The 26,699-nt window shown below is 40.5% G+C and overlaps 1 protein-coding gene across 1 annotated transcript in view; it reads right to left on the reverse strand.

The window, feature by feature from the left end:
• LOC126282206 (uncharacterized) overlaps window positions 1-26,699 on the reverse strand; it is a 129,041-nt gene that overhangs the window by 48,556 nt on the left and 53,786 nt on the right. The window contains exons 3-4 of the mRNA XM_049981752.1: window positions 18,594-18,790; window positions 6,195-6,273 (exon numbers count right to left, since the gene is read on the reverse strand). Of these exons, the coding sequence (XP_049837709.1) occupies window positions 6,195-6,273; window positions 18,594-18,761 (247 nt within the window). The 5' untranslated portion in view covers window positions 18,762-18,790. The remainder of the gene's footprint in view (window positions 1-6,194; window positions 6,274-18,593; window positions 18,791-26,699) is intronic.

Raw genomic sequence — 26,699 nt, forward strand, 5'->3', positions numbered from 1 at the left:
GGTATAGAGACGCCCTCTGACCCTCTACAATCTGGTGACACCTTGATGGATGCCGCAGACAGCCTGCCCTTCCCTCCCCCAGTGGTCCCTCCGGACATATCACACCCTGTGCCCTCGTTCCGCCTGCCCCGACATTGTCCGGGGCATTTCCGACCCTATGCACCAACTTCGTGGGGGGGGGGGGGGGGGGGGATCTAGTACCTCCTGCCGCGGAAGTTGAACACGCGCCAGAACAAATGGACGTGGTCAGCCCATAGAGGGCTCCGCATCCGCGTCGACTATTCCGTGCAGCGGCTCTCGCGCAGCGAGGGCACCACCTCTACGCCACTTGCAGACCACGGCCAATAGCCGCTCCCTCCGGTTTCGTATATAGGGACCCGCCCTGCCCTAGTCCAGTCAGTCTCGTACTCGCTCCGGATTGAGTCTCTACCTTGGCGGTACTGCGTTCTGGTCGTTGCTTGTTGTTGACATTTGCCTGGCTCTGGTTCCGAGTGGATTTACTGTTAGTGTTTGGTGTTGTGGTTTCTACAAGCCCCCATTGTTTATCTCTTCCTTGTTGTGTCTGTCAATGTACGCTGTTGTCGGTTGTCGTTGGTCTGTCGTCCGACTCGTCCTTGTGTTTACCCGGTGATGCGTGCTCCACCGCCGGCGGATTCCCCACCTGGCGGCTCCGATCCACAGCCCCAGGCATTCCTGCAGTTGGTTTTGGTTACTACAAGTAGACAGGCCAACATTATCACTGACGTCTCTGACTATAAATCAATGATCATTCACAATTAATCCTTTCGCTTTTTTCTAAGATTTCATCAATTGATGATATGCTGGGGAGCCAAGAGGGTTCGTCATCTTCAATGTCTTCAAGACCTCCTTCAAAACACTAATTCCACTACACTCATAAACAACTCATGAGAAACAAAAAACAGAAAATCTAATATTTTAAACCTTAATTGTACTTTATTTCATTTACAGCAAAATTTAATACATATCCTGCGATCCATCTTCATACAAAACTAGTGATTCACCGTGTTTTTGCTTGGGTAATACTAAGTATCTACGACTGCATGAGTTGTCTGGCATAGTAGTAATATATTAATGAACAAAACTTCCTCATGAACCAGTCTATCTATTAGTGATAACTGTATCAAACTCCCCACAGTAGTTTCTGAGATTAGCTGTTATGTACAGACAGAAAAACACTGCAGGGAACTTTAATTTGTAATATGTATAGAAAAATAATTGCTGATACCACCAAACATATGTAATCTTTTTAACAGCTGACAACAGATTATGATGTGGGTTTTAAGGGAGAGGATAAGGAGTCATTCCAATCCCGGGAGCGGAAAGACTTCCCTTAGGGGAAAAAAAGGACAGGTGTACACTCGCACACACACACATATATCCATCCGCACATACACAGACACAAGCAGAGATTTATAAAGGCAAAGATTTCGGGCAGAGATGTCAGTCGAGGCGGAAGTACAGAGGCAAAGAAGTTGTTGAAAGACAGGTGAGGTATGAGCGGCGGCAACTTGAAATTAGCGGAGGTTGAGGCCTGGCGGATATCGAGAAGAGAGGATATACTTAAGGGCGAGTTCCCATCTCCGGAGTTCGGATAGTTTAGTGTTGGTGGGAAGTATCCAGATAACTCGGACGGTGTAACACTGTGCCAAGATGTGCTGGCCGTGCACCAAGGCATGTTTAGCCACAGGGTGATCCTCATTACCAACAAACACTGTCTGCCTGTGTCCATTCGTGCGAATGGACAGTTTGTTGCTGGTCATTCCCACATAGAAAGCGTCACAGTGTAGGCAGGTCAGTTGGTAAATCACGTGGGTGCTTTCACACAAGGCTCTTCCTTTGATCGTGTACACCTTCCGGGTTACAGGACTGGAGTAGGTGGTGGTGGGAGGGTGCATAGGACAGGTTTTACACTGGGGGCGGTTACAAGGGTAGGAGCCAGAGGGTAGGGAAGGTGGTTTGGGGATTTCATAGGGATGAACTAAGAGGTTACGAAGGTTAGGTGGACGGCGGAAAGACACTCTTGGTGGAGTGGGGAGGATTTCATGAAGGATGGATCTCATTTCGGGGCAGGATTTTAGGAAGTCGTATCCCAGCTGGAGAGCCACATTCAGAGTCTGATCCAGTCCCGGGAAGTATCCTGTCACAAGTGGGACACTTTTAGGGTTCTTCTGTGAGAGGTTCTGGGTTTGAGGGGATGAGGAAGTGGCTCTGGTTATTTGCTTCTGTACCAGGTCGGGAGGGTAGTTGCGGGATGCAAAAGGTGTTTTCAGGTTGTTGGTGTAATGTTTCAGGGATTCGGGACTGGAGCAGATTCGTTTGCCACGAAGGCCTAGGCTGTAGGGAAGGGACCGTTTGATATGGAATGGGTGGCATCTGTCATAATGGAGGTACTGTTGCTTGTTGGTGGATTTGATGTGGACGGATGTGTGAAGCTGGCTATTGGACAGATGGAGGTCAACGTCAAGGAAAGTGGCATGGGATTTGGAGTGGACCAGGTGAATCTGATGGAACCAAAGGAGTTGAGGTTGGAGAGGAAATTCAGGAGTTGTTCTTCACTGTGAGTCCAGATCATGAAGATGTCATCAATAAATCTGTACCAAACTTTGGATTGGCAGGTTTGGGTAACCAAGAAGGCTTCCTCAAAGCGACCCATAAATAGGTTGGCATACGAGGGAGCCATCCTGGTACCCATGGCTGTTCCCTTTAATTGTTGGTATGTCTGGCCTTCAAAAGTGAAGAAGTTGTGGGTCAGGATGAAGCTGGCTAAGGTGACGAGGAAAGAGGTTTTAGGTAGGGTGGCAGGTGATCGGCGTGAAAGGAAGTGCTCCATTGCAGCGAGGCCCTGGACGTGCGCGATATTTGTGTATAGGGAAGTGGCACCACCTTCCCTACCCTCTGGCTCCTACCCTTGTAACCACCCCCGGTGTAAAACCTGTCCTATGCGCCCTCCCACCACCACCTACTCCAGTCCTGTAACCCGGAAGGTGTACACGATCAAAGGAACAGCCACGTGTGAAAGCACCCACGTGATTTACCAACTGACCTGCCTACACTGTGACGCTTTCTATGTGGGAATGACCAGCAACAAACTGTCCATTCGCATGAATGGACACAGGCAGACAGTGTTTGTTGGTAATGAGGATCACCCTGTGGCTAAACATGGCTTGGTGCACTGCCAGCACATCTTGGCACAGTGTTACACCGTCCGAGTTATCTGGATACTTCCCACCAACACCAACCTATCCGAACTCCGGAGATGGGAACTCGCCCTTCAGTATATCCTCTCTTCTCGATATCCGCCAGGCCTCAACCTCCGCTAATTTCAAGTTGCCACCGCTCATACCTCACCTGTCTTTCTACAACTTCTTTGCCTCTGTACTTCCGCCTCGACTGACATCTCTGCCGGAACTCTTTGCCTTTACAAATGTCTGCTTGTGTCTGTGTATGTGCGGATGGATGTGTGTGTGTGTGTGTGTGTGTGCGAGTGTACACCTGTCCTTTTTTCCCCCTAAAGTAAGCCTTTCCGCTCCCGGGATTGGAATGACTCCTTACCCTCTCCAATAAAACCCACATCCTTTCGTTTTTCCCTCTCCTTCCGTCTTTCCTGAAGAAGCAACCGTCGGTTGCGAAAGCTAGAAATTCTGTGTGTGTGTTTGTGTGTTTTATTTATTGTGCCTATCTACCGGCGCTTTCCCACTTGGTAAGTCTTGGAATCTTTGTTTTTAATATATTTTTCCCATGTGGAAGTTTCTTTCTATTTTATTTATATAATGAAAACAGGTACACATGTGACAGCATGAGCTACATAATATGTTCCAGAATACTGCAAATAGAAACAGGATTCTTCCAGGGCTCATATCTCAGATTCTTTTGGTGATAGAAAGGCAAAGTCAAATGTTCTGGATAACTCTTGAGCTAGAAACTATTTGTATACCAAACAGAAGGATCACCCTAGTGTCACTGCCCTATACCACTGGGCCAAAGTATGCATATTACACACTTGCTCCTGCTTAGGCAAATGGAGCAAATCGGAAGGTCTTTTTGCATTAGATGTGGTCAACAGCGTACCTTAAGGGGATAATGGAGGCACCATTAGTCAAGAATGGTTATTTAGGAAACTCCAAAACAACTGGTTTTTTGCCAGTTTTTCGTACCAAAACCAAGTTGCCAATTCCAAGATGCCTATGGGCAGCGAATGGCTAAAATTTTTCTGTTATATTCCTAAGATCATAATCTCAAAAAACCATGAAACTTTTCTTATAACTTTATCCATTTCCCAGATACAGCGCTGCAAAGTTACCATACTTCTACATGTAAAATATGGACATAAAATCCAATACGAGGCAAAATCTAAATAATAAATAACCACAGCTAATTACTCAAATTTTAACCATATATTCTCTAAGCATTTATCTACTGGTACCACCATCTTCCCATTTTCAAAACTCTTATTAGTTGATGGGTTGTTCCTAAGAAATCCCCCTTCCCCTGACCCAAAAAAATCATATTTTAGCATTTTTCTTGTACCAAAACCAAGCCAACAACTCCAAGATGACTATGCATAGCAAATAGCTGAAATTTTTCTAACATATTACTAAGACCCTGATCTCGAAGAACCATGGATTCCCACATGGCTATACAAAGCAAATGGCTGAAATTTTTACAATATAGTTCTAAGATCCTGATCTCAAACGATCTTGAAAATTTTGTTGGTATCTTTACCTGTTTACAAGAAACAGATGTTCAAGGTTACCTTACATGTACATGTAAAAAGCTAATATAAAATCTGGTATGAGGCGAAATTTAAGTCAGGGACAGAGAGTTTGACACTGACAAGGAGGAAGTGAGCCACAGAGACCGTGAAGAGAGAGAGCAGTAATGGGAAGGAATGAATGAGATAGGAGCAGTACGAGAGAACATGAGGGAGGCAGTGACAGTGACAGAAGAGTAGTAGAGAGCAGAACAAAAGAGACTGTAGCTGTAAGACAGACAACAGAGACAGAAGACGCAAATAGACGATGACAATGATTGGGCTGCATGAGTGAGAATGGGCAAGTGCGAGTGCATTGTATGAGGGACTTAACAGTCATGGACTAGTGGGTGTGAACAAGTTACAGTTAGGTGAGTTTCTGAGAGTAAGAGCTGAGTTACATGTTAAGAAAAGCAACATGCCAAAATGTTTGGAAAATTTTTTAAAGGTGCTGAGGAAGGTAAAATGAAGCAGGTGGTGTCCCACTTTTCACTCAAGAGTCTTTCAAACAGCAGCATATTCACTTTTTTTGTGCTCTGATAGGAGCACTATTATGCTAGTTGAATGGTAGCCATGGTTCAGTATTTTCAATCATCCATGGTTTTCTAAACTTTGCAAAGCTTGTGGTGGTTGGGTATCACATCAATTGACAGACAACGGAAAAGTTTGGAAAAGCTGAAATCAAATTTAAAGCACTTTCAAAGAAGAGGAAGAATAGTTTATTAGTCACTTAATAACTGTTGATGACATGTGGGTCCATCACTACAAACTACAGAGTAAGCAGGAGAGCATGCTGCAGAAACTTCATCCATCTTTGCCTACAGCAAAAAAGTTCCCAAGCCAGGCACTTGATGAGAAGTTGAAGAAGACCATTTTCTGAGCTCTGAAAGGTCCATTGTTGATTCATTACACTCCTTAATGTTACACAGTGAATAGTGACAGCTACTGTGAGATCTGAATCCCAAAATCAAAAAGGAGAGGAGATGGAAGCCTACAAAGGTGTGTGTGTGTTTACTTCAGGATAATGTCCACCCTCATACAGTTGAGAAAACAGTTCATTGCATTCACTACTGTAACATCCATTGTACAATCCTGACATAGCACTAAGTGATTTGTCAGCTTTGAAAGAGCACCTATGTTTTCATCGGATGACGAAGTTGCGGAGGTAGCACAAAACTGGATCTGCAGAATGCCACAAAGCTTCTTCCAGAGCAGAATTGTGAAATTTGTCAGGATACGGACCAATTGCACAAAGGAGTTTCTTAAAAAGTTCATTTACTTTTTGATTTGCTCTCATACAATGCAATGAACAAAAGAAAACTAAATGTATTTTAAATGGGGATATTAAACATACTGAAGTAATAATGCAACATAAGAGTATTACAGCAACTTGAAAAACATACAAGAAATGAAAACTTATTACCATTGTTTCTTTTCTCAAAGAAGTCTATGGCTTTCTTATATGCTTCCTCCACTTTACAATTTTCTTCTTTTCCAGTGTTCTGCAACAAAAAGGAATATGTGCCAAAATAGACATAAATAAAATTAAACAACAGTTAATCCAGAATGGAATAATGACAATATTATGATAGGATCGGTTGCTTCTTGCCATACAGAGGAGATATTGAGTCACAGACAGGCATAACAAAAAGGCTACTAAACACGTAAGCTTTTGGCCAGGAGGCCTTCAGCTGAAACAGACAACATACATACACACATTCATGCAAATGCAGCTCACAAGACCTGTGCCTCTGGCTGCCAATGCCAGACTGTGAGCTACTGAGCATGAAGGGAGAAGAAATCTGGGTGGGTCGAGTAAGAAAGAGGCTGGGAAGGGGAGGGGGAGTGGGAGCAGGATGTGGGTGCGAGTTGGTAAAGTGCTGTTTGTGGGAGCATACAGGCATGAGGTGGAGAGAACACAGAGCAGCCAGGTACAGTTGGGAGGTTAGACAGAGGGCAAGAGGGAGGGGGAAGGGTGGAACAGAAGAGAAGTAAAAAGGTTGTAGGTGAGCTTGTGAAATAGAAAGCTGTGGAGTGAGATCAGGGAAGGGGAGAGGTGGGTGAAGGACAACAATTAAGCAAGGTTGATGCCAGAAGGTTGCAGTAACATAGGACATATTGCAGGGAGAGTTCCCATCTACGCAATTTAGAAAAGCAGGTGTTGAAAAAGCAGGTGTTGATGGGAAGGATCCAGATGGCACAGGCTGTGAAGCAGTCATTAAAATGAAAAACGTTGTGTTGGGCAGCAAGCTCAGTAACTCGGTGGTACAGCTGCTTCTTGGCCACAGTTTGTTGGTGGCCATTAATGTTGGCAGGCAGCTTGTTGGCTGTCATAGCCACACAGAATTCAGCATAGTGGTTGCAGCTCTGCTTTTAGATTACACGATTGTTTTGCAGGTAGCACTGCCTTTGATGGGATAGGTGATTCTTGTGGCTGGATTGGAGTTGGTACTGGTGGGAGGATGTATGGGACAGGTTTTGTATCTAGGTCTATTACAGGGATATGAGCCGTGAGGCAAGGGTTTGAGAGCAGGGGTGGAGTAGGGATGGACAAGGAAATTTTGCAGGTTTGGATGGTGGTGGAATATCACATTGGGAGAGGTTGGGAGGATAGTTGGCAGACATTTTTTATTTCAAGGCACGGCGAGTGGTAGTCAAAGCCCTGGCAGAAAACGTGATTCAGCTGCTCCAGTACTGTGTGGTACTGGGTCACAAGGGGAATGCACCTCTCTGGCCGAACGGCAGGACTCTGGTATGTGGTGGGTGACTGGAGAGATAAGGCATGGGAGACCTGTTTCTATTCAAGGTTACGAAGATAATTACAGTCTGTGAAGGCCTCAGTAATCCCCTTGTATGTTTTGAAGACTGCTCATCACTACAGATGCAATGGCCACAGATGGCTAGGCTGTATGGAAGGGACTTCTTTGCATGGAATGGATGGCGGTTGTCAAAGTGGAGGTAACATTGGTGGTTGGTAGGTTTGATATGGATGGAGGCACTGAGGTAGCCATATTTGAGGTGGAGACCAATATTGAGGAAGGTGGCTTGTTGGGATGAGGTGGACCACGTGAAGCAAATGGGGGAAAAGTGTAGAGGTTCTGGAGAAATGTGGATAGGGTGTCCTCATCTTCAATCCAGATCAAAAAGATGTTATCAATAATCCGAACTAGGTGAGGGCTTTGGGATTCTGTGTGGTTTGGAAGGATTTCTCTAGATGGCCCCGAGTATGCTGTTGTAGGATGATGCTATGCAGGTGCCCATTGCCATATCCTGGATCTGTTTGTGGGGTGACATCTCCAAAGGAGAAGTAATTCTGTGTGTGGAGGTAGTTGCTTATGGTGGCCGGAAAGGAGATTGTAGGTTTGGAATTCATTGGGCATTGGGAAAGGTGGTGTTTAATAGCAGCTAGTCCGTGGGCATTAGGGATGTTAATGTAAAGGGCAGTGGCACCAATAGTGACGAGCAGGGCACAGTATGGTAAAGGAACACGAATTGTGGACAGTCAGTGGATGAAATGGTTGGTATCTTTCATACAGAAAGGTACATTGCAGGTAATGGTGGTGGAATATCACATTGGGAGAGGTTGGGAAGATAGTTGTCTATGAGAGCAGAGAGTCTCTCAGTGCGAGCACAGTAACTGGCCACAATAGGGTGTCCTGGATGGTTAGGTTTATGGACTTTAGAAACTCTTCCCATTCTCAAAGGATATTTTTGGCTCAGAAATAGTTGGTTCAGCAATAGATGGTGAAAGTTAGTGAACCTCTTGTCAACCCCTATTCATTAGTCTGGATATTCTGGCATTGGCTTGTCAATATACATATTGTTTACTGTCATTTCTTGTTAACAATATCAGCTTATTCCCAAGAATTAGCAGCTACCACACTTCCTGGACTCTTGTGCAAAAAGGCGAGCAGTATCCTGCTACATCCATTTTCAATAAGCTACCACAAGAATTCAAAAATCTTAGCAGTAATCCATGCACTTTTAAATCTAAACTGAAGAGTTTCCACATGAGTAACTCTATGTAACATGTCGAGTAGTTCCTTGAAAAATTAAGATGATAAATGAGTTATGTTTTTGACTGCATTTACATAAACTTATACCTTGACTTTTTTTACAATTCATTAACACTTTATTTTATCTGTTACTACTTTTCTGTTGTAATTTCATGTACTGATATGTTCCATGACCATGGAGATTTGCTCCTCAATTTGGTCCTATGGAACTACGTGTGTAAAATAAAATTAAAAAATAGAAGGTAGGAGTACATGGAGTGGTAGGTGTGTGAAGACAGACAGACTCCAGGGAGAAGTTCTGGGATGGGCCTAAGGTTTTGAAGGAGAGACTGGAGACCCTGCTGGATCTCTGGATAGGATAACTGTGGCAGGGTTTCCAGGTAGACAATCTGGTAGCTGGCAGAGTCTTTCTGCTAGGTAATCCTTGCAATTCAGAATAACTGAAGTAGAGCCTCTGTCAGCAGGTAGGTTGACAAGGTGTGGATTGTCAAACTTTCTGCAGATGTAAGGCTAGCTTGCATGTTGAGAGATTTGGAGAATGATGGTGAGGCAATGTTAAATGTTAAGAATTCTGGAAGGTTAACAGCGGGTGATTTAGGGGCAATAGGGGTGGATCATGGTTGAAAAGAAGAGTGAACTGAGTCAGGCAGGGGTCGACATTGGTCTTACATTGAGTCTGATTGGCAGGGCTGGTGGTGAAAAAGTTTCCACTGTAGGAACTGGGAGACGGAGAGAAGGTCTTTAACAAGTCCAGCAGGATTGCATTTAGGAATGGAACAAAAGATAAGGCCTTTGGAAAGGACTGATGCTTCTGTGGGGCTAAGGCTTTTGGAGGAAAGGGTCACGACTGTGTTTCAGGTGTGTTTAGCTTTTGGATTCTGAACGGTGGTGAGGGGAAGCTTTTGAGGGTGGTGTAATAAATAAAATTGTAAGCTATAAAAATACTGCACAATAAATTGAAATATTTGAGTGCTGTTTTGCACTAGAAAATTGTGTGTGGAAACTTATGCGTAAATAACCTTGTCTACAACTCTTGACTGCAATATGTAACACAGTACTGGTTTTTACACTTTGCACTCACAGTGAAAGGCATTTGCAGGGAAACTCAGGTAGTTGACTACCATCACCCCACCCGCACCCATCAACCCCCCCCGCCCCCCCGCAATTTCAATTAACACGAGGACTGTCCTGCCAAATGAGGAGAAGGAAGAAGAAGAAGAAGAAGTAAACCACATACTGACCAGCTGATAACATTCCCGAGATCTGCAAAACTCTGTATGATATACAGTGTATGGTAAATGTAGTATCATTATTTCATTATTCCCTCCCCCTCAACCTTTTTATGGTTGGAGCATGAAAGAATGACTCTCATTATGGCTATGTCCATGGATAAAAGATAAGTGTTACTAACCTAGTCACAGTATGTGATGGTATAAGGAAATAATATGTTTACAATTAATTGTGGTGAAGGTAACCACTTAACATGTAACTGAGGCACAATCGGTATATAAACAAGAATGAAAAGTTCGCAAGCCTTCAAACAATTTCGTTTCTCAGACTGAACTGGGGTGAGAGGTTGTACTGTGTGGAATTGGTGACAGGCAAAGTGAGGCACGGGCAGGAATGGTGGTGGAGGGATGGGTGGCTGAGAGCAACAGGAATATGAATGTGGCACTGATGAGCTCGTTCTGATGCCATCAGGTGGAGCTGTGGGAGACACACAATAAGGTGGAGAAGTGAAGTTTAATGGGGAGAGGGAGATAGAAGAGAGGATGAGGGACTTTGAAGATGAAAGTATGAGTGTAGACTGATGGTGAAATGAGAGGCATGGTGATAGGGGTAGACATGAATGTGAGACAGTGTGTAGTGGAGCTTCGTTACACAATTATTGTTGGGTCAACGGATGTGTCACAAGGACATTTCCCAACTACATAATTAAGAGAAGCAGGTATGTGGGGATAGGGGGAATCCATATGATACAGGCTATGAAACAGTTACTGAAGTCAATTACATTACGCTCAACGGGGCAGTTAACTCTTATTTTGTCCACTGTTTGGTGGCGGCCATTCCTATATTGAAGGAAAGGTCATAACACAGTCGGGATATGACCTGAGTGCTTTCACAGATGACCTCGTCTCTGATAGAATAATATTCGGTTATGATGGGACTGAAATACAATGATGTACTGTGGCCAACGGATGAAGGGCAACATGCTGATTCCACATTTCTATATTTCTGAAAAGCATTCAGCATAGTACCCCACTGCTGACTAAATATTTTTTTTTACATGTGAAAGTTCATAATTTTTTCACTTCTATGGCTGCATTTGTTGCTATAGGTACACGTTTCTTCATAAGTAAGAGAGATTCTTCGATGAATCTTGCATGGCATACAAACCATACTTACAGGTGTATGAAACTTTATACATTATTTAATTTATGAAAAAATGAATGTGCTGTTATATTTTAAACTTCATGTTTAGAAAAAACTCAAATTCTATAGTTAATTACCACAATTTTTACCACAGTTTTTAATAGATTTGGAAAATTCTAGAGTTTCATACACCTGTAAATATGGTTTGTATGCTGTGCAAAATTCATTCTGACAAAGTTTTATGAATTTATTTTTAAAAGTATAGACAGTGGAAATTAAAATGTCCTGTGGTCTCTCTCCTGCTCCAAGCCGTCCCGTTCGATGTCCTACCCCCCCCCCCCCCCCTAAATAATAGAACCCAGAACGTTGTCCTCAACGGCAAGTGTTCATCAGAGACAGGGGTAACATCAGGAGTGCCCTAGGGAAGTGTGATAGAACCACTGCTATTTTCTATATACGTAAATGGGATCTAGCAGACACTGTGGGCAGCAATCTGCGGCTGTTTGCTAGTGATGCTGTAGTGTACGGTAAGGTGTCGAAGTTGGGGGCCTGTAGGAAGATACAAGACAACTTAGACAAAATTTCTAGTTGGTGAGATGAATGGTAGCTAGCTCTAAATGTGCAAACCTGTAATGTTCAGATACTGCATTATTAGAGGCCTGCTTTAACACATTGTTTAAATATCTGGCAGTAGCATTGTGAAGCAATGTGAAATGGAATGAGCATGCGAGGATTGTGGTAAGGAAGGTGAATGGTCGACTTCAGTTTATTGGGAGAATTGTAGATAGTGTGGTTCATCCATAAAGCAGACTGTATGTAGGACGCTAGTGAGATCGATTCTGGATTACTGCTCGAGGGTTTGGGATCTGCACCAGGTCGGATAGAATGAAGACACTGATGCAATTCAGAGGTGAGCTGCTAGATTTGTTACCAGTAGGTTCGATCAATATGCAAGTGTTACAGATATACTTTGGGAGCTCCATTGGGAATACTTAGAGGAAAGAAGACATTCATTTTGAAGAACACAGCTGAGAAAGTTCAGAAAACTGACATTTGAAGCTGACTGCAGCATAATCCTACTGCACCAACATATATTTTGCGTGTTGTTGTTGTTGTTGTTGTTGTTGTCTTCAGCCCTGAGACTGGTTTGATGCAGCTCTCCATGCTACTCTATCCTGCGCAAGCTTCTACATCTCCCAGTAACTACTGCAACCTACATCCTTCTGAATCTGCTTAGTGTATTCATCTCTTGGTCTCCCTCTACGATTTTTACCCTCCACGCTGCCCTCCAATGCTAAATATGTGATCCCTTGATGCCTCAAAACATGTCCTACCAACCGATCCCTTCTTCTAGTCAAGTTGTGCCACAAACTTCTCTTCTCCCCAATCCTATTCAATACCTCCTCATTAGTTACGTGATCTATCCACCTTATCTTCAGCATTCTTCTGTAGCACCACATTTCGAAAGCTTCTATTCTCTTCTTGTCCAAATTATTTATCGTCCATGTTTCACTTCCATACATGGCTACACTCCATACAAATACTTTCAGAAACGACTTCCTGATACATAAATCTATATTCGATGTTAACAACTTTCTCTTCTACACAAACGCTTTCCTTGCCATTGCCAGTCTACATTTTATATCCTCTCTACTTCGACCATATTTTGTGTAGGGACCATGAAGACAAGATACGAGAAATTAGGGCTCATACGGAGACGTATAGACAGTTGCTATTCCCTAGCTCTATCTGCATGTGGAACAGGAACGGGAATGACTAGTTGTGGTACAGTGAACCTTCCGCCAAGCGCCATATGGTGGCTTGAGGAGTACATACATATGTAGACGCAGATGTATACCAGTATATTTCGTAGACTGGGTTGGCCATAGAATGTCACTTTGGGAGAAAGGGGAAGGATTGTGGGTAGGAAGTCCCCGTACATTTCATAAATGGAATTTCACATTGGGGAAGATGAGTAGGATTGTGGGTACAAAACTCCTCATTTCCGGGCATGATGATAGTAGTCAATGCCCCAGTGTATAGGTTCTTTAAATGATGTACACATATAAATGAAATATTTGTAATAATTCTTATTCGCATTGCCCCCATGCGGTAAAGATATCGTAGGGAGGTATGATTATCTAAGTAAGCTAACAGAAAACAGATAGGTAAACTATCAATTATTTTATGTACCTTATTCGTTTCTTTTCACCAACCTCAGTGTCTGTCAGTCTTTTGAGCTAGTGCAATAAAGACATATGTAATTGCACTCTCCCAGTATTGTGTTAATTAAAAGATATAATATGTGGAAGTCGAAAGTTTTCATTCTCCTACTGAGCTACTTCCTAATTTCCACCTCACAATGTAATGAGGACTTACATTTTTAAATTGACTTTTTTGGAGAAGAAACCAATATTAAGAGAGGATAGCCGCCACAGCCATGCTGACACTGTTGTCCATAGCTGAGAAGACCAGGTAAATATCAAGCCATACACCAAAACTCCAAGGATCCATGCTTTCGTGCGTTTCTGGGCATACAATTTCTAGTGCAACTAAATGTGCATTAGCATAATTACTTTAGCTCTGAACAATTCACATTCTCTCTCTCCCCAACCACTATGGGTGATAATGGGTCATGAGGGGGAGGGCAGGTGCACTCTTTTGTAGATAGTCCATGGGGTAGTTCAAGGGTCAGAGGCTTTCAGGATACTGAGCGAAGGATTACTCATCACTGCAAATGCACTGTACAATTCAGACTTTTTATTGTAGAAGGGATGGCAGCTGCTGAAACAAGAGCTACTGTTGATAAGCTTGATACAGAGAGATGTTTTTACAAAGCTCTCAGAGAAGTGGAGATCAATGTCCAGGAGGTGTCACGCTATGCTGGGGAGGACCAGATGAAGCAGTCAGGAGAGAGGGTGTTGAATCGGAGGAGGAATCAAGCTAAAATGCCCACAAATATATTGTCAGTGAATATGAAGAGATAAAGGGTTTAGGATACCAGGTGTCTGGGAAAATATCCTCTAGCTGGTCAATAAACAGGTTGTCATATGTGGGTGCCCTGTGAGTGCCCACGTTGAGTTGCATATTTGTGTGTGTGTGTGTGTGTGTGTGTGTGTGTGTGTGTGTGTTTTCACTTCAAGGAGAAATAGTTATGGGTAAGGATATTATTAGAATGAGGTGATGTGTTTACAGAGCAGGCAGGACATGGGAAGTGGTAATGTGCAGCAGTGCCAAGGTTGTGGGGATGTTGGTGTATGGGTAGGTGGCATCAACAAAGCCGGGCAGGGTGCCGGGGGGAAATGGGGTGAGGAAGGTTCACAGAAGGTGAAGAAAGTGATTTGTGTCCTTTCCATAGGCAGCTACGTTATGGGTGGCAATTTGCAGGTAATGGCCAAAAGGTTCAATATTCTTTCCATAGGACAATGTAACTATCTACAATCAGGCATCTAGAATGGTTAGGCTTATTGATTTTAGGAAGCAGGGAAAATGTGTGTGTGTGTGTGGGGGGGGGGGGGGGGGGGGGGAAGGGTAGTTGGGGTAAGGACGACAACTCAAGGGAGAGGTTGTGGGATAGTCGAGGGGTTTAAGCATGGATTATGCTGGAATTCTGGGCTGGGGTCACTATGACAAGGCTTCAAAGTGGAGGAGTCAGACAGTTAATGATGTGTTTCCAAGTCTTCAGCCAAATCATGGTTTCCTTTTGTGCATAAAATAGAAACAACGACTTGGGTGAACACCTGAAAGCACACCATTAATCAACCATGTCAAGAAAACCAGAGTGGTCAGTCAGACAGTGGGTAATAACTAGGGTCAGATAATTATTGATGTGGAGCCTTTGTCTGCAGAAGATATTATGACATCAGGGCCTGTTTTAAAAGATGGTTGCCTGGGGTAGTTGAAAAGGGGGGGGGGGGGGGGGAGATCCATGACTCCTCTCCTTATGTCATCCCTCTCCTCACAATAACTATGCCACTGGCCCCCATCTCCTGTCTCCCACTCCAACACATCAATCTACAGTCAGTTTTCTCAGTAATCTCCTTCTTCCTCTACTGTATCTCTCCCCCATACCACTCTCATCTCCATTTCATTGTGTTCTCACTTCACCTGTTCATGTCAGAGTGAACCCAGCAGTGCCGAATTCCTATACTGTTCCCATGTTGCCACTTCCCCCAGCCCTTAGCCACAAATCTCTCGACTTCTCCATCCTCATCTCTCACCCACATCAATTGATGGTTCCCCTCATCCCATTTAAGCTGGAGCACCAGGAGACAATTTAATTGACTGGGATAATGTAGCCATATATATATATATATATATATATATATATATATATATATATACACACACACAGAATTACGAGCTTTCGCAACTGGCAGTTGCTTCGTCAGGAAAGAGGGAAGGAGAGGGAAAAATGAAAGGATGTGGGTTTTAAGGGAGAGGGTAAGGAGTCATTCCAGTCCCGGGAGCGGAAAGACTTCCCTTAGGGGAAAAAAAGGACAGGTGTACACTCGCACACACACACACATATCCATCCGCACATACACAGACACAAGCAGACATATTACAGACATGTCTGCTTGTGTCTGTGTATGTGCGGATGGATATGTGTGTGTGTGTGCGAGTGTACACCTGTCCTTTTTTTCCCCTAAGGGAAGTCTTTCCGCTCCCGGGACTGGAATGACTCCTTACCCTCTCCCTTAAAACCCACATCCTTTCTTTTTTCCCTCTCCTTCCCTCTTTCCTGACGAAGCAACTGCCAGTTGCGAAAGCTCGTAATTCTGTGTGTGTGTTTGTGTGTTTTGTTCATGTGCCTGTCTGCCGGCGTTTTCCCCGCTTGGTAAGTCTTGGAATCTTTGTTTTTAATATATTTTTCCCATGTGGAAGTTTCTTTCTGTTATATATATATATATATATATATATATATATATATATATATATATATATATATATATAGCTCTGAAGGAAGACATTGCTAAAAGCTCAGCAATGTTTACAGTCTTGTTTACATGCCTGTCAACCTCTCAGTACCTCAACTATATGGCAAGTGGTTACTTTTATCTTTACGCTTTACAGTATTCCAGTCTCGAAGTATAATGTTCCTTCCACTAACAGTGATCTCATCTATATGGCAAGTGGTTACTTTTATCTTTACTCTTTCCAGTATTCCAGTCTCGAAGTATAATGTTCCTTCCACTAACAGTGATCTCATTTCTTTACTTTAAGAAAAATCCTCATTATTTCTTCTTCTTCCATTTCTTTTTCTCTTATGAATAAGAAATAAATATGCAACATAATCCTGGAAACAAAATCTGTTAACAAGAAATTATACATCCTAATATTCACCCTCACAGCTGACTATGGCTCACATTCTTTTAACTATTCTAATATACTAAAAGAATTTCATTTGCAAGACAATGACTTGCAGTAAGTTTAGAAACTATCTTGTTGCTGTCGCAATCTCGCAAATGATTTAACATATATATATATTAAAAACAAAGATTCCAAGACTTACCAAGCGGGAAAGCACCGGCAGACAGGCACATGAACAAAACACACAAACACACACACAGAATTATGAGCTTTCGCAACTGGCAGTTGCTTCGTCAGGAAAGAGGGAAGGAGAGGGTAAAATGAAAGGATGTGGGTTTTAAGGGAGAGGGTAAGGAGTCATTCCAATCCCGGGAGCGGAAAGACTTCCCTTAGGGGAAAAAAAGGACAGGTGTACACTCGCACACACACACACACACATATCCATCCGCACATACACAGACTTAGGGGAAAAAAAAGGACAGGTGTACACTCACACACACACACCTTCCACATGGGAAAAATATATTAAAAACAAAGATTCCAAGACTTACCAAGCGGGAAAGCGCCGGCAGACAGGCACATGAACAAAACACACAAACACACACACAGAATTACGAGCTTTCGCAACTGGCAGTTGCTTCGTCAGGAAAGAGGGAAGGAGAGGGAAAAATGAAAGGATGTGGGTTTTAAGGGAGAGGGTAAGGAGTCATTCCAATCCCGGAAGCAGAAAGACTTCCCTTAGGGGAAAAAAAGGACAGGTGTACACTCGCACACACACACACACACATATCCATCCGCACATACACCATATATATATAAAATAGAAAGAAACTTCCACATGAGAAAAATGGATAATACACATATCCATCCGCACATACACGTGCGGATGGATGTGTGTGTGTGTGTGTGTGTGTGTGTGTGTGTGTGTGTGTGTGTGTGTGTGTGTGTGTGTGTGGGCGCGCGCGCGAGTGTACACCTGTCCTTTTTTTCCCCCTAAGGGAAGTCTTTCCGCTCCCGGGATTGAAATGACTCCTTACCCTCTCCCTTAAAACCCACATCCTTTCGTCTTTCCCTCTCCTTCCTGAAGAAGCAACCATCGGTTGCGAAAGCTAGTAATTCTGTGTGTGTGTTTGTGTGTTTTGTTCTTGTGCCTGTCTGCCGGCGTTTTCCCACTTGGTAAGTCTTGGAATCTTTGTTTTTAATTTCAGCAGCAGTCAGCTTCGAGGGCAGACATTAGGATGCAGTTTGTAGGGTACTTCCTGTTCAGAAAACACATCTGCTGTTTACTGACTACATGAAAGCCTTTGGTGGAAAAAAATGTTAAGTCCAGGATGGAATAACAGTTACTGTCTACAGTTCAGACACAGTGGTCAGAGACACTGATGAGCATGCGAGTTGTGTGGATGCCTGTATAAGTATTGTGAATGTATGTGTGTTGTCTGTTTCCAAAGAAGCCTACTGGCCAAAATCTTTTCATTGTGCCTATCTGTGACTCAATATCTCCTCCAAATGATGAGTAGCAATCTAAAAACTGAAAACAGGGTGAAGAAAGAAATCATAATAAAATTCTACAAACTATGTTATCATCATCTTCACTTTATGGCAGTCCGTCTTGGATAGTAACAGATGAAGAGGATGAAGAATACAAACTATAGAAAGGAGATTTTTAGGCATTAGTAGGAAACAGAGCAAAGATACCAGCATAACAACCCTGTATCAGATTTGTTTAATTAACATGTATTACTTCTTCATTTTTCCAGTTTAAGGTTCAGAAAACCATCACTCATTTTTTCTAAAGTAACAATGAACACCATGTCACAACGCCACAGACAAAAATGAGATTAGGATGGAACTCCAAACAGAAAAGTACAGATGTACGCTGGGGGATCACTCACTGGGCCTAATGGGCATAAAATGTATGCTGAATTTCTTTTCAGTAACTATGGGATACACTAAGCTTTCAGTTCACATTCCAATGTGTCTCTTGTTAAATATGAAATTTATGTAAATTGTTCTTTTACCTTTCTGTTTGTGAACTATACATCTCGTCTTTCAAGATATTAGATGCTCAGTACATAACAGTGAATATTTAAAAATTACTCTCATAGAGCTATACTTACAAGAAGCTTTCTATTCCTTTCAGTATTTCTGAAGTCAATTAAATCCTTAAATGACTTTGTGTATGCTTTTTTCTTTTTACATGTATGCACAAGTTTCACCACAGCCTTCTTACATTTCTTTAGCACTTTAGTCACTATACCAGGCCAATACAAATTCCATACCTTCATCCATACTATATCACCTTCAATAAAAATTCCTGTAACAAGAGAGAATGAAAGAAATGCAAGATTCAATTCAACTTTTAGCTTTTTAACAAAACAGAAAAAAATGACACAATAACAAATGTTGTCTTCATAACTTGTCATACATAGTTGTTTTCAAAGAAAAATTACAAGATCACAAAATGTCTTTTAGTAACTTTAACACATCTACACTTTTACTTGTGTTCTTCATGCTCACAATGAAATAAGTTTCTAGATCTTTCTATCAGATGAGCATGTCACCATAGCAACCACATCATATTCTACATTGCTCCTGATCACTTTCCACTTTCTGGAACCAGGAATTGAAAGTTGTATACCAAACAAAATAATTTTCCAAGCTTTTCAAACACACAATTTTCCTACAATATAATGAGTTAGTGATAAGTCAGAATGACATTTATTAAAGCTGTTGCTGAAAGTGAAAGAAGAGCTGAAGAATAAACTTTAAATCAAATACATGTATAAAAATAGCACAAATCAGATGGAACAGAACTGGAAGATGGGCCTAAAATGTCACATTAATGAGTGAACCAAATCATGTAGATGTAAAGAAGCGTAAAGAACATGTATAACAGTACTGTACTTTGTTTTGTAAATTAATTAATTATGGTACACAACATACACTACAGAAAAATGGATAATATTTATATGAAGCAAAACTAATAACAATTTTTGTTAGGGATGTTTCAAAGTTGTTAAGCTCTGTCCAAAGAGAAAAGGAGAAGCAGCAAAGAGCAAGTGCAATATGTTAACACTAAAAGAAAAGTGTGATCAGGCACACGATTTTACATACAAATAGAAATGGTACATGCAATAAACTTTGTATGCGTGGTCCTGACAGTGTAGATTAACAGGTAAGAGAAGTTTTTCACAGTAATGTACAAGTATGACTTTTTAATATTGTTTTTACAATCTGGGGGAATGTAGAATAAAAAGCCTTAAAAGACTGTGGCATTTTTTCACTTTTGCTGCATTTTTTTCATTGCTTCACAACTGATTTCTGCCTTTCAGGGCATTTTCAAATGACTTCCTGTTTTCTGTATAAATGAGAGTACACCACTACTTAACCTCCATGAGTAGGAATACATTACACACATGTAAACTTATTTGAAAGATATTTACCTGCAGTAGAAAAAAAATGCCATATATATTGAAATGGCAGTATCTTTAAATCTGTGTTTTCCATTTGTTTAGGTGTCTTGTTGGTTTGACATATTGACATTTACAAAGGTATTACATTGACCAAAGAATAAAACCAAGCATGGAATAATAAAGGAGTAATTAAAGAAATGTAAACACAGAAACTGAAAGTTAAGATAAAGCCAATGCAAATAAAATTACTCTAGAATGAGAGAGTGCCAAAATAAATAAATTTACAGTTATACCCTACTATGGAATAGTTTCTAACAAAATAGCCAAAACTTTAAAAAATATGAATATCACAGTTGTGCTCCATACAGGAAACAATTTTAGTAATATAATAAGAAACACAAAAAATCCATTAAATTATTCAGGGATAAACAAAATTGCTTGTGATGACTGTAGCACAGTGTACATCAGGCAAACTGATACAAACTTAGGGATACATTTTAAAGAGCACATAGATTTTAATGATAACAATACAAATGCCTAAACAACAAACTTACATCCATAAACATACTGAATTCTGCTTTATGTTAAGAAACAGAAGAAAATAAATATGTTAGAAGAAACTGAAATTTCCAGTCATTTAAAAAGTCAGCTAGATACACTTATTAATGAACAAATAGATGTACAGAACAGAAAGTTTCTTGGTAACTTCAGTCACAGTCCACTAATGACCAATCAAAAATCTTGTATATGACAAATAAAATTTTAAATTTTTTAGCTTACCTCATCATATATTTTTTAGATTTTCCATATAATTTTTATTTCTTACCGTACTATTTCTAACTCTACTCAACTATACAGACATAGTATTTGAAATTATTATTCCATGCTTAGCTCTATTATTTGACCAATGTAACACCTTTTTAAAGGTTAAGATGTTGAACTAACAAGAAAGCAAATATGAATCTAAATGAACAGAACACACAAATTTAAACACTACCATTTCAATACATATGGCACATCTTTTTTTCTATTTCAGGTAAATATCTTCCTATATTACTGTGTTTCTATTTGTGGGGGTAATGTACTGTATTCTCTTTTGTACAGTGAATAAAAAACCACTTGTAAAAGACCTAAAATCCGAAAACTAGTTTTGAAGCAATGAAAATAAATGTGGTATATAATATAACAAAAACAGAGGTAAACAGACTGCTGCATAGTGAGAATTTTATTTTTAAAGATATATTTCACAGTTACTAACCAAGAAACAGAATATTTCAATACATATAAGCTATAAATTATGATAATTATCTGTTTGTAAATTAAGTCTGCAACATTTAACAATCATCACCAGTGCTATGATACAAAAAAATGGGGAGAAATACAATTCAGCTACCTAAGCCTAGCATTTAATGCAAACAAAAAAATGAAGTGACAACAACCTATGAACATCTTATATGCAGAAATATCATTGGAAAGATCTTAAGTTTACTGCTACAGAGACCACTTTAAACAAAGCACTAGTTTCATTAAGTAGTAAAGTGAAATAAGGGTTTAATGGTACAACTTGGTGTTATTGTGAGCCTGAAGGCAAGTGTCTGACTGTATATATATCAGCACAAAAATATTTGTAATGCAATTGAATAGAGTACACTTCTAATTATGCCATTTCTATTTTAGCTGTAACTTTTAAGCCATTCATTTTGCTACAAGTGAACATGTAGATGTTTAAAAAATTCATAAGAGGCCATGCAGACATATTACAAAAAGTTAATGAATACTGTTGTCAAGCAACACCTTCAAGTGTCACACACAGTTAGGTCACACAGTAGTGCAAGGGTTTGTATGTTATAAATATATCTTGAAACATCTGCCTATTGATATGGTACATCAAAGAATATCACTCAACACACTAACAAGATATGTAAAGTGTCATTTGGCCATTGCTAAGGACTGCAACATATTACCCAACATAGTTATAAGAGATTGTGCTTAACACATTACATGATAAGTATGCTCTTATTATTTCTCTGTTATTCTGTCTCACAAGGGAAACTGCCCATTGCACCCCTCAGGTTTAAAGGTAAGGGGCCTGGTAGACAGCCCGTCAAAAACTGAGCACAAATCAAGCACAAAAACAGGAAGAAGGTGTACTGGACTGTGAAATAAAAGAAAAATAGAAACAGTGAACAATCCAAAAATAATAAGTGCAATACAGAGCAGCTGAGAGAGAAATGGTATCGTCATTACGTGGTTATTGTATTCGATGGCCAATCGGGCGAGGTATGTTCAAACTTCCCTCATTTATTTATTTATTTCACTGTTTGCTTTATTCAAATTTGTGTCTGTGTTGTGGTGTAACATCCATTTGCAAAAGTGAGATGTAAGGTAAGGACCTATAATCTGTAATGACAGTTGATTCTGCACAACTACTCTACTTGCAGCCGAAAGGAAGTGGCTTTTGAATGGGAACTGTCAACCTTTGATGATGAGATGACAAGACAACTGAATACTCCACCAGAAAACATGTCTGGAGTGCCATACATAGCATTAGTGACAGCAAATGTGTCATATGATATGAATCTCTTATCAACACACCTCATTTTTACGCCCGGTGAGTGACTGAGATATGCTTCCTTACCCGATTTACTTGTTCGTATGCATGTGAATGTAATCACTCCCAAGGAAATGATAAAAACATAATAATTTGTCACATAAGCTTAGAAAGATCAGCTAATAAAATATTTGTGGACATTAATCACTGGTTCCTACCCAATGTTTTGTCACTAAACTTTGAAAAAACACACTACATGCAGTTCAGAACTTTTAAGGGATGTCCCACGAGTATATGCCTAGCATACAATTACAAGCAGACAGAAGAAGTCAACAGTGCTAAATTATTGGAATTACAGCTTGATAATAAATTCAACTGGGAGGAGCACACCACAGAACTGCTGAAGCGTCTTAACAAATCTCTATTTGCAATACGAATTGTGTCTGGCATAGGGAATATAAAAATGAAAAAGCTGGCATACTATGCTTATTTTCATTCCATAATGTCATATGGGATTATTTTTTGGGGTAATTAATCAAGCCAAGTTAAAGTTTTCTGGGCACAAAAACAAGCAGTCGAGTTATATGTGGTGTGAACTCAAGAACATCCTGAAGAAGCCTGTTTAGGGAGCTAGGGATACTAACTACTACTTCCCAATATATTTATTCCTTAATGAAATTTGTCATTACAAATATATCACTTTTTAAAACCAACAGCTCAATTCATGGAATCAATACTAGAAATAAGAATAATCTTTGCAAAGATTCAAAGTCACTTACTCTTGTACAAAAAGGTGTGCAATATTCAGGAACACACATTTTCAATAACTTGTCAGCAGCCAATGAAATCCAGTTTAAGAGAAGCATAAAGGATTTATTGGTGGCCAACTCCTACTCCATTGATGAATTTCTCAGTACAATTTAACTTCTGCACCATTTCAGTGCAGTCATGTGTTCATCGTAAATAAGTATTGCAGTAGTTCTATTACACGTTTATTACCTTATAAATAAAAAAAACTTTTTTATTTTAAATTCAGTGCATTAGTGTTTGTAAAATGATTCTTTCATATAGTGTTCACTCAAAAAAGTGGGATCTGTGGAAGGTACATTAGCTTATTTGTTTCAGTTGTTAATATTTCTCGTGTATTATTGTTTTTTTGACATGTTCCAAATCCTGGAGGACCTCCTTCACAACTGATCATATGGTTTTAATTTTATCCTGTGAATTAGCTATTCTATTTGCACACCACATACTCTTTGCCTTCCTGATAATATTTTTAAGCACCTTACAGTACTGTTTGTAATGGAGTACTGTAGCTTGATTGTGACTACTTCTAACATTTTGATATAATTCCCATTTTGTTCCACATGATATCCTTATCCCACTAGTCAGCCTCTTGGGCTGCCTTCTACTGCTAGTACCCCAAGTACCCCATTTAGAATGTTCTAATGGAAAGCAACTCTCAAAGAGCATGATTAATGTGTTAAGGAAAGCATTATATTTGTCATCTACGTTATCGGAAAATCGGAAAACATCCTGACACTTGCCACTCTTGCTCCTTGACGAGGTTTAAAAAACTCTCTATTGCTGTTGGATTAACTTTCTAACATACTCTGTAATTATATGTGACATTTCTTTGAGCACAAAAGCCTTTTAGTGTTAAAATTTGTGCATCATGGTCTGAAAGGCCATTCACCCTTTTACTAACATAATGCCCATCTAGCAATGAAGAATGAAGAAAAATATTGTCTGTGGTTGTGCTACTGTTCCTCTGCACCCTAGTTGTTAAAAATAGAGTCTGTATCAGATCATATGAATTTAGGAGATCTACCAACATCCTTTTTCTTGTACCATCATATACAAAATGTATATTGAAGTCACCACATATAACTAATTTCAGGTGCTTCCTATAAAGTGAATCAACAATCCTCTCTAGCGTGAGCAGAAATGCTCTGAAGTTAGAGTTAGGGGACCTATAAACAACAATAATTAGATGTTTAGCTTCACTAAATTCAACTGCCCCTGCACAACATTTAAATATCTAGTCAGTGCAGTGCCGTGATATGTCTATGGACTCAAATGGAATACTGTTTTTTACGTACTTGGCCACACCCCCACCCCACAAGGAACTCCATGAAAACCAGCCAGCTAATCTGTTTCCTGGTAAAGTAAAACTCTGAATTATCAAATTATTTAAGCAGTTCTCCAATATACCAATAATTTCAGAGTCAACATCTATAAGCAGAACACTGACTTTATCTCTAATACCTCTTATATTTTGGTGAAATATGCTAATTCCTTCTCTACTAGGAAACATGACGTCCTCTGAAGGCGAACCCTTAGTTAGAGGGACTTCCTTTAAGCAGGTATACCTATCAGCTGTCTTCAGTCTAAAAGGAGTGCAGCTCTCACCAACTACTACAGGAATTTCTCCACGAGTGATCTTACCACCACCCACTACACTGTCACCTATAATCTTTGCCAGCCTCCCCTTCCCATACCTATTGAGGTGCAGACCATGTCAAGTGAAATCCGATCTACTGACAGGCTTGACTGGCACCACTGAAATGAGACCCATGCCCTCTGCCATCAGTGCCTTCTCCAGCAGCACGTTAATGCCTCATTAAGATGAGGCTGATCATGACACTGAAACAGTTGTGCGAAATGCACATTAGTGCCATCAGTTTGAGTAGCTATCTTTACCAGATCACCATCTACATCATATTCCCTGCTTTCTGCTTCACCCACTACCATTTGCTGACCCTCCTTCGTAAAATTCCTACATAACTCCCCTATGCTGTCAAGTCACCTGAGCCAACCCTGCACTAGGCTTCACAATGCCTGTGACCTGGTACTCACTCCCCAACACTTCCTGCAACTGCTGGCCCACACCTTTACCATGTGAACTACCTAGCAACACAACCTCCCTCTTTCTGTGAGACTTTGCAACTGATCTAGGCTTGCTAACTGCTGAGGAATGCTGCATTTTCCCTACAACTACAGCTACAAAAGGCTCCTCTCCACTCAACTCTGACAATTGGCCTTCTGACTGAAGGCACCAAGAATTAATTATGTCCATCTTTGGTTTGAGCCCCACAATAATATACCCAACAAGAACAGGACATAGAGCAACAGCAATTGTTAACTTATTACTTAATCCATCTGTCTTTAATGACATACATATGACCCCTTTAGTAATAGTTTTAAAATGGCTCTAAGCACTGTGGGACTTAACACCTGAGGCCATCAGTCCCCAGTAATTGTTTTATCTGATCTTGATGGTCAAATGGCAGCAGTAACACATCCCCACAAATCAAATTTAATTAGAAAGGAAAAGGAAAAGTTCACAGAATTGTAAATGTTGATACAGGTACATTATTCAGAGAGAATTTACAAGCTGAAAAATGGGCAGACGTTTACTAAGGACACACAGTAAGAAAGATTTTTAATAATTACCTAAAAACATTCTTACAACATTATCAATCATAAGGTCTGGGACATTTACATTGGAAGACTGGAAAATGGGTGCTAACACCTGGGATCAAAATATCTTGTGCTAGGAAGGGAGTGCTTTATTTAATGGAAGGAACTAGCTCTAATCGAGTTTTAAAAATAAACTATCAGCAGAACTGTAAAATCCTTAAGCCAGTCTCATAAAGGCAAAAACCGTGTACTATGCACCAAAAGTTCAAAATTCCAAGGAAAAGCAAGAACAATCTGGAGCATTATTAGGCCTGAAATGAATCAACTCAACCAAGTAAATGATATTAAACTCCTAAATGGCAGGTGCTGTAAGACAAATGATATGAAATTAAAATTATGGTTAAATCAAGGAATTGTTCCTAACAGTACCTGAAAACTTGGTGACAAAAAAATGTACACTAAAAGAAGATCCAGTGAACTTACGTAAGACATCAGTTTTGCCAACGCATTTGTTAGAAAGATCACAAAAATCATAAATCATTAAATCACCAAAATGTAGTAACTCTTGGGGCTACAATGGTATCACAGCCGAAGTAGTGAAATCTTGTGCTGATTTGGTAGAATCAGCTTCGAGTTACCCTTGTAATCAGTTGATGAGTAAGGGGTATTTCCTGAAAGATTGAAGACACAAAATGGAGATAAGCAACCGACCAATACTTTCAGAGAGTTGTTTACAACAGAATACTGAACCATCTTTCTGTGAACAACCTTTCAACAGCAGCTCAGTTTGGGTTTCATAAAAGCTTCTCTACTGTGAAGCCAGTATATAATTTCAC

Source organism: Schistocerca gregaria, chromosome 7, assembly GCF_023897955.1.
Source record: "Schistocerca gregaria isolate iqSchGreg1 chromosome 7, iqSchGreg1.2, whole genome shotgun sequence".
NCBI lineage: Eukaryota > Metazoa > Arthropoda > Insecta > Orthoptera > Acrididae > Schistocerca > Schistocerca gregaria.